The sequence below is a fragment of the Marmota flaviventris genome, chromosome 11, assembly GCF_047511675.1.
Source record: "Marmota flaviventris isolate mMarFla1 chromosome 11, mMarFla1.hap1, whole genome shotgun sequence".
In the NCBI taxonomy this organism is placed as follows: Eukaryota; Metazoa; Chordata; class Mammalia; order Rodentia; family Sciuridae; genus Marmota; species Marmota flaviventris.
Window position 1 is genome coordinate 28,992,204 of NC_092508.1, and position 13,037 is coordinate 29,005,240.

Sequence of the window (13,037 nt, forward strand, 5' to 3'; positions counted from 1 at the left end):
AATGCACATACTGAGATATTTGGTTAATCTGTCAATTAAAAGAAAGACGAAGCTGTCGGGTAACTCACAAGGCATGAGGTATTGTTACAGCAGGGCCCATCGCTGCAGTGGGCCCCGTTGGACAAGGAGCACTTCTTACAGCACAATCCATAGCATTCCTAGAGAAAAACATCTTAAATGAGTAAAGCCACTCTTGACATTCTCTCTACATGTGCCTTATGCAAAAATCCAAGTGAGCAAACATGTGTAATTATAAGCAAATATTTTAGCAAAGAAAGATCACTTTAAACAATGATAGTCCCCTTCCTGCCACATTTCCTAGCACAGCATGATCTCCTATGGAAGGACTTCTCTCTCAAAGAGTATCTAATTGTTAAGCAATGCCCCACCCCTGGTTAGCTCTACTAACATTCTTACTACCCAGTTAAGTTTTATAAAGGCAAAAGCAATGAAGAGCATGGAAAAAAAAAATGTTTTGTGATTTGGTAAAAGTTATCCAACCTGATATGAGTCATGGATTTTTAAAGAGGTAGGGAATTTGATTAGAACAATCCATTTGTCCTTTTCAGACAAGGCCCATAAGGACATGACTAATGCTAGCGTGTCTGAGTTGGGAAGGAGTATTGATCAGAGAGGTCAGAAAGAAAGGCAGTGGGGCGACAATGAACAGCAGAGACGCCTCTCACTAACACTGTTCTTATTAGTGCTGGAGGAGCTGTACTGAAGGTAGAGTCCCCTCTTATACCCACCACGTGGAAACCACAGTCACATTCCTCCCCAGCTTCTACGTATCCATTTCCACATTCTGTGGGCTCAAATAGCTGAAAGAGATTAGGAAGAGAAAAGGAAAATATTTTAATTTATCACAGAAAATCAACACACCAACCAGACCACATACATAGCTCTACACCCAGCTATCATGTGGTATTGTTCTATGACCTGTTATTAAGTCATCTTTTTTTTTAAATTATTTTTTAGTTGTAGTTGGACACAATACCTTTACTTTGTTTATTTTTATGTGGTGCTGAGGATTGAACCCAGGAGCCCGCACATGCTAGGCAAGTGCTCCACCATTGAGCCACAATCCCAGTTCCTTAAGTCATCTTATATAGGATGTCTGGGTGGGAAACACTATTCACTTACTAATAACACTTCTAAAACCATACTTGAAAGGTGGGAAATCTCCAAGGGGTTTCACTGGTAGTGGGCTTGAGAGATGACCTCTAGCATTATAGTTACTTTTTATGGAAATAAGCTGTCAAGAGGGATAGATCACTTTTCATATTTGCTAATGGAGCTAAAATGTATTGCTAATAAGAATCACAGATATCTAAATTTGCTGACTTATCTCAAGGCAGATCAGAAGACATAAAAATTGTCAAAAAAGATAAATATGCTTCAGTCACAGCCAAACGTGATACATAAAATCAAGTCAATGCAAACAAACTTAGAAAACAATGTTGTAAGAAACCCAAGCCCATCCTCCTCATTGAAAAGAAACCTGTATCTGTCTGAAACATGTTAGATGAATGTGCAGACACAAGCGTGAATCTACGGAAATCTCAATATCTCAGTCATAGCTGGAGTGATAGAACCATCAAATTTCTAGAATAACCCATCCTATTGGTGTCATGAACTTGCTTCTAGATAAATGCTATTAGGGACCAACTGTTGAGGCAGCACATAGCTTAGGAGAAATAGCCCTATTTCCCACTTCCCTGGGGAAGGATTTCTCTGGGCATGATCATTACCTTGGGTGAAGCACATTGTAACACAAAATGCTCAGAGCCTTGGATGTGAGAGAGAGAAAGAGACTCTGTCCCCAGCAGCTGTATACACCCTGAGGAAAGGTTACCTTCTACCAAGTCTACCCATGAAAGACCTGACCTCCCTTCCACTTCCAGGAAGGCCAAACTATTATAAGAAGCAAGGAAGCTCCCACCCTAGCTGGGTGAGACTCCACTGGGGGAAGTTCAATGAGTGACATCAACAGTGCTAATCTCTGTTAGCACTCTCTTAGGATAAAATGTAAAATGGAAGGGCCAGTGAGAACACAATCAGCACTTTCTTTTAGGCCTCTGGTCCTTTCTTCCTTGGGCTTTTTCTCCATCTTGAGATGTGTCATACCTCAAACCACATGAAAAATATGGCAGATGAGAAGATTCCCAAAGCACACAAAATATGCGCATTAATAATATGAAAACAACACATAACTCATGCATATATATACCCTCACTGACTAAAAATACTTGGGAAAAAATTAGTTATTTGATATATACATATAAACTCTTCCACTGGAATCCACAGGGCTTTCTAAAAATCGTTGTAATATGTAATTTAAGAAGAGAAATAATTCTTTATTTACTAACGTTCAAAATTGAAGATGTATACATAGTTACTTTTATACAGTTTCCAAATTATTGCAATAATTGTCTTCCCGCTCATTGGCAATTTGAGAAAAGCAATGATGAATCCTTATAATGCATATATATGAAACCTTATCCTTCCCAAATCAGTGAGTGTTATTTCCTCAAGCTTGATGCTTATAATTAGCTGGTACTCTGCAAGCTAGGTAAAATCAGCCACGTATACAGCAATTAAAAAATGACAGCATCTTGCATCATTTCTTTATTACTGATTTTTACCCATTTCAAACACTTCAAAGCTTTCAGGTTTCTGGTGCACTAAGAGCAATGTCATAAAAGATAGGCAGCCTACATTAATGATGTAAGGTCACTTTAAAAGTTCAGTTTCTTTTTTCCACAGCTTTACTGAAATTTTATACAGATATCAGACATCGAGCTACCATCCGCTGACTCCAGCAGTATCACTTAATTATGGGTATGGAGAGTTACTCTATCAGTTACTCACATTAGCACTGATTTTTTTTTAAGAAAATCTCACATGATTCCACTGATCTCATTTGCAAAGTATTAAAAACATTTTTATAGTAATGAACTGTATTTGACTTATAAAGCAGTATTTTAAAGAAAATATGAAATTTGCTGTGTTAGAATTTCTATACCATCTGATAATTAGCATTGATCCTATCTTTCTGTCTGCTGAGGAACTTTATTTCCAAGCAGATCCTTATCCAAAAGCTCTATAGTGAGAAAGTCTGAGAATTCTGGCTTTGCTGGATTTTATCAAAGTATAATGATTGGCCATGTTCTATCTAACAGTCCCAAGAGGCCTGGGACACACCCTACAATTGAACAAATTAACATTTCTGCAATAAGACTTTCAAGCATTCACCCTATGGGGGATAAATACAGATTTTAAATGTAGTTGTATTGTTAAATTGTTTTCTGCAAACTCATAAAAACCACATTTAGAAATTTTCAGTTTTTTGAACTCAGGATTTAGGGATAAGGGATTTTTGACACTGTATATAAGTTCTGATGAAATGCCAGGACAATGTGGACCTCCTCTGGGTGGAGAGACTATGGAGTATAAATACCTATGGTCTTTATGGCAGCCATAAATATCCTGAAATATCATGTTTTGGCTGGCTGATATTAGCAATGTTTCCTGCCTGGGAGAGCAGAGAAGTAGAGAGGGTGTTGGAGTTAGGCAGGCCAGCAAAGGGGAAGAAAGGCAAAAAGACAGAAAGATGAAAAAGAGGAGAAAGAAGTTGGACACCTAGAAACAATGAAAAACGGGTTACTTTCTTAGTCTACTGCACTGTCTCTTAGTAGAGAGGTGCATGCAAATATCAAAGATATTAAGTTGAAGGGGTTTTGCTTTGTAGAGGGTTTGGGGTGCACCTAGAACTGAACAGTGATTTATAGCTCAGTCATTCATTCAAACAGGATTCAATCTTCCACATGATAAAGACTTTTTATAACTAAGCATTAATCTGACTGACAAGAAACCTGCTTTCTAAGACAATTATATGCTATCTGGCACTGTTACATTGTTAAACACTGGAGAGATAATTACACTTCTGAAGTTACTAACCTTTGTTGGTCTATTGAAAAGACAGGCTCCACCTCCTCTCTGTAAAAAGTCTCTGTACTCCAAAATGCTGCACTTTGAGAATTTTCGGGAATGGGATACCCTGAGGAAATAATGCATCAATGATGTAAATAATATACCAAAAACAGTCATCAGAGAAGAAAATCAAAACCTCTAAATGAGAACAAAATGTTTATTCTGAATCCAGATGAATCTACACAAATTTTGACAAGGCACTTATGGTCCCAATTGTAAAATAAGTTTGTGTGAGTTTGTAAAAAATATAAACACAAAGAAAATCACAGAACTGGGGACAAGGTCACAACCTCCTCAGCTTTCAAGGCCTCTTGTGACCTTGCTTGAAACAGTTTTTTTAAAGTTCACTACAAAAACTTTCATCTAGGCTGCATTTTAAAGTGTGGTCATTTTATTTGCTATGTCTCAATAAAGGCATTCTTTTGACTGTGCCTTGAATAAAAGGAGCTCCTAAGCCAGTAAGACTCAATTCTGGAGGAAGGAGTTGGGAGGACAGATTTTTTTAAAGACTACAATTCAGCCTTCAACAAAGTGACTCAGGTAAACCAGAAAACTGTAAAGAGATGTGCTGGACCATACACCTATGTGTACATATGCTTTTAGTGTGTCTATACACAGGAAAAACAGAATTAGGATAGTTCCCATAAATAACAGCTCCTCATTCTCAATTTCAAATATTATTGGGTGATAGGAAAAATTTAACAGGAATATAAAATGAGCCTCTCTGTGATTTACTTAATCAAATTAATACCTCTATGTCAGCACACAGGGAATATTATATGCTTTAAATGCATATTAATGTGTAATGTGTGTGTGTGTGTGTGTATGCCATTATATGATCAAGGTTAAGGTGAATCATACATACTGATTTCTCAGAAATTGATTTGAGAGTGACAGTCTACTTATTCCAGGATATAATACAATAGTATATGAGAGATGAGGGTTATTTATGGAAGTAAATAAAACCTGTCACCATTGACAGTGATATCTTACAAAAACAATATACTTGAGAAAAAATACATTAGCCTTAAATAGTTTTATTATATTCTATGAATAATCGGTTCAAAAATTCATTTAGAAATTAGGAGTTGAAAAAGAAAAAAGACATCTCCTTGTAAAACTAATATTAAAAATAGCGCTGCCTTCCTACAACGGTCCTCAGAAATGCCTGTATACCTTTAAATTATTAAATTGTGGAACAAAAGTAATGCAACAATGGAAACTATGAGTTTTGAATATAAACTTCATTTCTAGGAATATGCTGTAAAGTTGCAAGGATGATGGGGGCTGACTGTGCAAACCTCTCTGCCCAGGAATTGGACTCCTGGAAGGGTATGGTAGAATAAAGAAGGGGCCTGCACAGGTGGGTAGGGGCTTCTGGTAATAAGACTCAGAGAGTTGGAAGGAACACCAATGTCCTGCCAAATGTGTTGGGCAGATGTCCAGAATGAGCAAAAGAAGTAGGAGAGGGGCTTAAATAAGGAAATCTCTCCCCTCTACTAGGAGTGGGCTATAGCTTAGGATGCCTCGAGGCCTCGGGGCAGTGGCCGGCATGGGGCACAGGTCCCTGGGAAAAAGCCGTATTTCCGGGCCTGGATTCATTGACTCAACAGTAGCTATGGGGCAACTGCTCTACTTTCCAAAGTATCCTCAAAAGAAAAGAGAGAACAGGTGAGTGAATGTTCAAACATTTACCACTAGAACATTATCTATTTGACACAATAAATCTGAGAAGAAAAAAAAAAAGCTTCATTGTAGTACAATTTTTACTAGTGTAAGCATATATATTTATAATTCATTAAAAAGTAAACTGATGCCTAAATTGATTTTCATTGACTGCATCGGGTACCATTTTTTATTCCAATGTACTAAAAAATTAATATCTCCCCTAAACTTAGAAGCATATAGAAATGTGCTTCCTTAATAAGAAGCAGAGTAGCTAATACATTTTACTTTTATCACCAAACTTAAATTAAAAATTAAAATATAAAGTGAATTAGTCCTGACCACTTTAAAATATCAGAGAATTAATTATTGAATTTACACTAACTGCTTAGCCTAAAAGACCAGTACCTGAGACAGTGTGTCTCTGATTACATGTAGCAATTTTAGCAAAAGGCCTATGTCAAATACATGTGTAAAAACTTACCCTGTTTCCTCCATGATGCAGCCACCCCAGGATTCTGTGCAGTCACATTCTAGTCCAATGGAACAGGAAAAAGGGAAACAACAAAGTCACATCTTTAATTTGTATTACAGTGCCTACATAAATCCTTATTACCAATTCCATGTCAATAGAATTGAGAATGGGTAGGTAGTCTCAGGACAAAATTTATTTCACTTAAGCAATATTTCCTTATCCTTTCCAGAAGCACAGATTGCTTCCTAAGATAACACCTGGCAGGAAATAAAACTATGCCCCTCTTTATTTTTCTAACTTGGACAACTCAATTAGGTTCCTAGTTCCAATGTATAGTGAGAAGTACCCGAAGGGCTCTAGAGACTGGAAAGCCTGAGTTCTAGTGTAAGTTCCACCACATGAGAGGGTCCCATAGGCAGGAGACTTAGTCATTCTTGGGTCTCAGCATTTCCACTTCTAAAATGGGAATTATGTCTCTATCAGACTGTTTCTGGGATTCACAGAGATTGTGCGCTTGTATGCTCTCCATGAATACAATGAATTAGCACTGAAGTGCTTCTAATAAAGTCACACTGGTGATTAGAGCAGGGAATTTGATTTGCTTGAGTCAAAGCCAGGATTGGTCAGAGACTTGAGGAACACTGTGCTAAAAGGTCTGGCAGAAGAGATCAGTCTAAACAGACATGCACATAATCACTTAAATACCAATCATAAGTTTAATATACATATCAGAAACCGACATGCTGGTACTAAAATGGGCTCTTCCTTTCATTTATTTTTTTCTATTCTCTTTTCTATCGTGATGATATTTTTAAAGAAAGACTTCCAAATGGATTTTTTTTTTTAACTCAAAGCTTAGAACTCAGGAACTAGCTACCTAAACAAACATTTTTCACAAAAGAAGACAGAACTGTAGACAGGAAGGAGCATGGTGGATGTTAGGAATGAACTCACTTCCTTGGCCTCTCCACCCCTGTAATACTTCTCAGCTGACCCCGACACCAGCCTCTAGGATTTTAAACAAGGCCATAAATCTAGTTATACACCTTTCTGGTTTTAAGGTCTCCATGACAGCTCATGAAATTCTAAACATCCCTTTAATGTGGAATGAGTGTTTCTTTGGAGAAGCAAATACTTTGAGCAAGATATTAGAAAGTTCATGGGGATTTGCAAAATGCCTCCAGACAGCTGTGATGACCATGTACTTGATATTTAAGATACCTATCAAAGATTCAGTAAGCACATGGGTATATATATTTTGTTTCATTTTTTCATACTATTATGCATTAATGACCAAAAAAGTATAAAATGTAATACAATGCTACAGTAGATTTTTCCTTTTCTTTTTTTTTTTTTTTGTGGGGGGAGATTGGGGTGGAAGGAAGACCTCTTATTCCTGGTATCTCATATTTACCCAGAGGAGTGGGGATTCCACTTAATTTCTAGCTAAGTGAATATGAGTGAACACACTGGTCTCTCTTTCCACAAGAGAGACCAATTATGATGTCTGTGGGCCATAGGTACTTGCCTTCTGCCACAAAAAAAAAAAGTATTAAAATTATATTTTACTATTTTGTTGGTAGAAAAAGGAATATAATTCAGATCGGGCTTTATTATAATTTTAAAAGACATTAGAAATTTTCCTGAGCCCCTAAAATGATGACGGGTCATAAACACTTAGTCCACTGGGTAACTCAGCCCTGTCTTTCTGTCTTGCATCTGATTGATGAAGAAAGTGGTGCCTAACATCATGGTTTTTTAATTGAAAGGATCTGAGACCCTGTATGGACTCTATCTTGGACCTGCCTGCCCAACAGAGAGAATTCTGTTCTATCTCACCCGCCCCAAGCTTAAAAGGCCTGGGGACAGGCTGGGTCTAGGGGAGCCTTTTTTCTCCTACTTTTCTGATGTGACTAGGTAGGTAAGTTTATTTCAAGTTTAAATGCGAGAGATCCTTTTTAACTCTAGATGTAAGCTATTTCCCAATCTAACTATACTATTACCAATCTGGTAATCTTGTGTCCATCTTGTGTCCATACTCAGCTGGTTAGAACTCAGAATGGGAGTATCCATCACTCCTAATTGTAACAATTCTGCAATGTGAAAAAGAGCCAACTCAAGTCCTGAGCAACTGAGTATGATTTACGGATTATTAAGAGGAAATTTCTATAAACCAAATAGATTAAGAATTATCTTTTTTTAAATTCTTTTAAAATTAAATTTATTTATTTATTCTAATTAGGTATATATGACAGCAGAATGCATTTTGATTCGTTGTACACAAATGGAACACAACTTTTCATTTCTCTGGTTGTACATGAAGTAGCACTGTACCATATGTGCAGTCATTCATGTACCTAGGGTAATGATGTCCATCTCATTCCACCATCTTTCCTGCCCCCATGCCTCCTCCCCTCCCCTTCCTCCACCATATTTAGTTGCAGTAGTGTCCATCTTGGGACACCAGCTGGGGACTAGATTAAGAATTATCTTAAGTTGCTTGTTTTAAAAATGTTTTAGAGGAAGGAGATATGGTACAGGTAAACTTATAATGGCTTCAGAATGAAAAATATGTGTTACCCAGACATGCATTATACAGAAGAATGGCCCACAAAAGTGAGTGAGAAGGTCAATGTACATACTTGGCTTTCTGCTAGAAGGTTCCCATTGGATTCCAAGGTTTTGAGCCAGGCTCTGTGATAATACTTGTGCCACTGCCATTGGAAGACCATACTGTTTTTCAGAGTTGAAAGTGTGTGGGAAACATTTGAGAGAGTGCACAAAGCTAGTTATTATTTCTTAATTGTTACCACATATCATCTCAACTCCCTATGCAGAACCTCACAACATCTAAAGATGGCCTATGCTCCCTCTCACTTCTTCCCTGCAATTAGGCCCAAGAAGCAAAAGGCCCTTCCTCCTAAGAGGGAACTCTCAGGGCATTCAAAACAAGCTCTATCATGGAAATATAATGACAAGTCCCAAAAAACTAGTCTCTGACTCAGCCCATATCAAGCCAAGAATAAATTCAATTTAGTACAACTATGTCACAAGAGGTCCCCACTGAATGATGGCTATCGGGATAACGTGATAAAACATATTCTAGTACTGATGAGAATTTAGATATAGTTGGTTAGGCTTTTTGAGGTACTTTGGCCAACTAAGAATCTTCTTTATAAAAATAAAGGTATCAAAATACAAACAATGATATTAAGAAAATATTTGTTTTGATTCATTCTACAGATTGGAAGGTGGAAGGCATAAAGATGAATAAATATGCATAGGGAGAAAAAACCCACAATACTACTGTAAATTCTTTGATTTAAATGAATTTAATCTAACATGGACAGAAGAGCACACTGTAACTTTAAAAATTATAAGAAAAGGATTAAAAAGCTTATAAAAATTTAACATCTTCTCTATAGACACCTAAAACCTCCCAAGCTGGTTTTCAGCTTGCATTTACCTGATAAGTATGCAAAACTATGATTATCATACCCCAAGGATATCATCATGAATCCTACCATCTATTTTGGATTAATCTAAGCCACTCATGCCACGTTCTCAACACCAGAATTTAAAACAAGCATGAGAAGGAATGTAAACTGGCCCTAAAGAAGAAAGTGAGCATATGCAAAGAAAAATTTTTGCTTAAGGAAAACTGACAAAATTTACCTCGTTCACACCAACCCCTCTTGTGCGAGAACAGACACCTCCGAAGTAACTCAGACTGCTTCTCTTATAGTGGAATGTCACACGCCTTAAGGGAAAAAATGCTGTTAGAAAACCAATGTAATGGCTCCCATATAATGGCTCCCTAAACATGTCTGCTCTCCTACACTGAACACCCCAAAACCATCCTCCTTAGGAAATAAAAATGGTATTTTTAAATACACTTTAAACTTATGTTGCCAAAATACCTTTATGGTGTATAAAACAATCTCAGTTGAGCCAGCATTAACTGAGCACCAAGCAAGCATCAAGTACTAGCACAGGAATTAAAGATACAGAGATTAACAGACCACAGCTCTAGATCCTTTTCTAGAAGAGAGTATCTAGTAGTTCTACAGAATATTACTGATCATTATAAATTGATAATTAAAGACTGAAAGAAAAGAAAAGAAAGGGTGAAGATGGGGAGAATAAGGAGTACACTGGTTGGTTTGATTCTAGGAAGAATGTTAGAAGACTGTCTTCACTATAAGCAGGGAAGGTAACAGCTTGTTACAGGAAGAAAGAAAGCATAGTACTCCTCCTCCTTGGTGAGGAAACTCAATTATATTATTTGGTGGTTCATCAAAGACCATTTTTCCTAGCCTTTGGCCATGTGACTAAGATCTAGCAAAAGATTTGCTGGTGAAATTGATGCATCCAAACTTTCAGGAAATATCCTTTACAAAAGTTGACTCAACTGCCCGTAAGGAAGGCTGGAGCACCAGCAGCCATCTTGGGTTGTGACTTGACCTTGAGGATGGAAGTTATATGCTCTGAAGGTAGAGCTTATGGCCATGGAACCAGCACTGGGATCCCAGCACTGGGATCCTACCACTATGCTTCCTAGATAATGGAGAGGGGCACCAACAGCAGTCTTGTTCAAGTCACTATTTTCTGATACATAATTTAACTGACACCACAAAGGAATAAAGACAAAGGTCAAACTGAAGACTATAACAGAAGCCTAAACAGGTACATACGAGATGAGGTGCACGGCGTCAGCATGCTGCTTGATACGCTGCCGGTATTTGGAGAATTCATGGAGCATCTGCACAGGATTGGTGGTGATGTCAATATGATCCTTCTCAGTCCAGGTCTCTACGGCCACCAGGACAACCCTGGTATTGAGCTGCTCCTTGTAAATCTAAGGGTATACAACAGGACAGGTGCAGGAGGAAAACACTGGGTCAAACATGCACGATCAGTGAGTCAGAGTCAGCGGAAGGACAGGAAGGGGGAGGTGAGAGAACACGGGGTCAGAATTAGCTCATCACAGAGAAACTGCTTTTCCTTTCTCTTTCCCAAGAGCAAAAAGAAAGAAAGAATAACTATATAAGTCAGTCCCACATCACCTTATCTCATATAAGGTTATTTCCACCCGATCTGTACATTTGGTGGCCTAGCATTTCACGAGGGTATAGAGAGTCAGGTGTAGGGATGTCAAGATTCTAAAGTCAGGACATAAATTGAGAACAGGGTTCATAAAAATCCCCTTTCAAACCTCGTAGGAGGCAACAGGCTGAGTGTGATGGAGTGGCTCTAAGTGCAATATAACCAGTTACTCCTGCAGGATTGGTACAGGCCAACGAACAGTGGCTGGCTTGTCCTTGGAGCCATGCTATATGAAAAGTAAAATAATACAGGGAAGCGATCACAGAGCTGAGATCAGAAGAGGAAAAGAGCAGATTTATATCAGCCACCTCACCCTCGCCACAGGGAGGATCACTCCCAATATTTAGACTGTCACCCTTCTCCTCTGTTTCTCTACATTTGGCCCCCAAACCAAATAACTTACACAATTAAGCAACTTCAGTGAGTGCTTCCATTTTGTCTTATTTGCCAACGAATTAAGAAAACAATGGCTGATCTGTGAACACACTGAAGGGGACCATCAGGATGCCATTGTCAAATTGAAGCTATCACGACTCTACATAAAACTGAGTTAAGCGTAATGTCTTTTAAAAATTAGTGATCAGCTCCAGAACCTTATATGGCAATGACACTTTGCAAGATGTGACTCTGTTCAGTCATGCTGAAATGACTAACAAAGACGTGCTACCAAGTAAACAGCTTTTTCAGGGAAAATGATGTGTTTATGATTCTCTTTTTCATTTTCACTTAACAACTTTCCTCTAAGAAGATTGACAAGACCTGAAATTAAAATTAATCGACCAGGTGTACACTGGCTCTCAGAGGTTCAAGCTTAACTTTATATTATACATTCTATGCACATCCATTCATATTATTCATTTCCTCAGTGGCCACCAGGCACATAACATAAGCTAGGTATGCATAATGTATGTTATGAGAATTCATATGGCTGGAGGTTCTTAGTTTGTTTAAAAGGCAGAAAAGAAGACAGCTCCTTGGAGTCAATAAATATCACTTAGATGCTCAGCAAGTTATAAAAGATTTTTTTCACTATTAAGAAGGAACATACAATAAATATCAGATAAAAATGCATTTAGCTGAACAAAATAGCATTTTGCATTACAATATATAAAGTAGCATGCTATATTTAATGTATGCTAGTCAAATTGAATTATTCATTGGAACAGAATGCTTAATATCCAGCTCTACAGAGTTCCTACCCAAAGCAGAAAAAGGAAGGAAATCTTAACAATCACTCTTTGTAACATAAAATGGGGCGGGGGGAGGGAACATAACAATAGTAAGGATTTGAAGAATTAGAAGCCTTTCAAGGAAAAAAAAAAAAAAAATATATATATATATATATATATATATATATATATATATATATATATATATATTTCAAATTAGTTTTATTTGAGACTTGCACCTAATTCTGTCATCTAGAAATAAAGTCTGAAACATTTCACTAATGAGAATACTAAGGTAACAAATTTGTTCCCTTTAAAATTATTTTTCTATTATCTATATTTTCCAAACACACTCTGCCTCAATCTATTAGTTCTTCTTTTCTAACGCCACATATTCTAAAAAAAATTAGAATTAATTTTATTAACAAAATTCTACTTGTCAGTATAATTTTTACTCCTTAAGGTAGCTAATTTTATCCATTGTTTTTTGTCCCTTATAGACTCTGGTGATACTAAGGTTTAGATATTGCTTAGAAGCAAGACTATACATTTATTACATGCTAAAGAAAAAAAAGTTACATGTTTAAGGAGATAGAAATGTTAACTACCCTGATTTGACCATTGCACAT

At 37.2% G+C, this 13,037-nt stretch overlaps 1 protein-coding gene across 1 annotated transcript in view; it reads right to left on the bottom strand.

Moving 5' to 3' along the window:
- Positions 1-13,037, bottom strand: part of Adam23 (ADAM metallopeptidase domain 23) — a 164,187-nt gene that overhangs the window by 46,482 nt on the left and 104,668 nt on the right. Inside the window, exons 11-17 of the mRNA XM_027941896.2 lie at positions 10,828-10,991; positions 9,809-9,893; positions 8,776-8,866; positions 6,143-6,191; positions 3,961-4,060; positions 750-821; positions 69-158 (exon numbers count right to left, since the gene is read on the bottom strand). Of these exons, the coding sequence (XP_027797697.1) occupies positions 69-158; positions 750-821; positions 3,961-4,060; positions 6,143-6,191; positions 8,776-8,866; positions 9,809-9,893; positions 10,828-10,991 (651 nt within the window). The remainder of the gene's footprint in view (positions 1-68; positions 159-749; positions 822-3,960; positions 4,061-6,142; positions 6,192-8,775; positions 8,867-9,808; positions 9,894-10,827; positions 10,992-13,037) is intronic.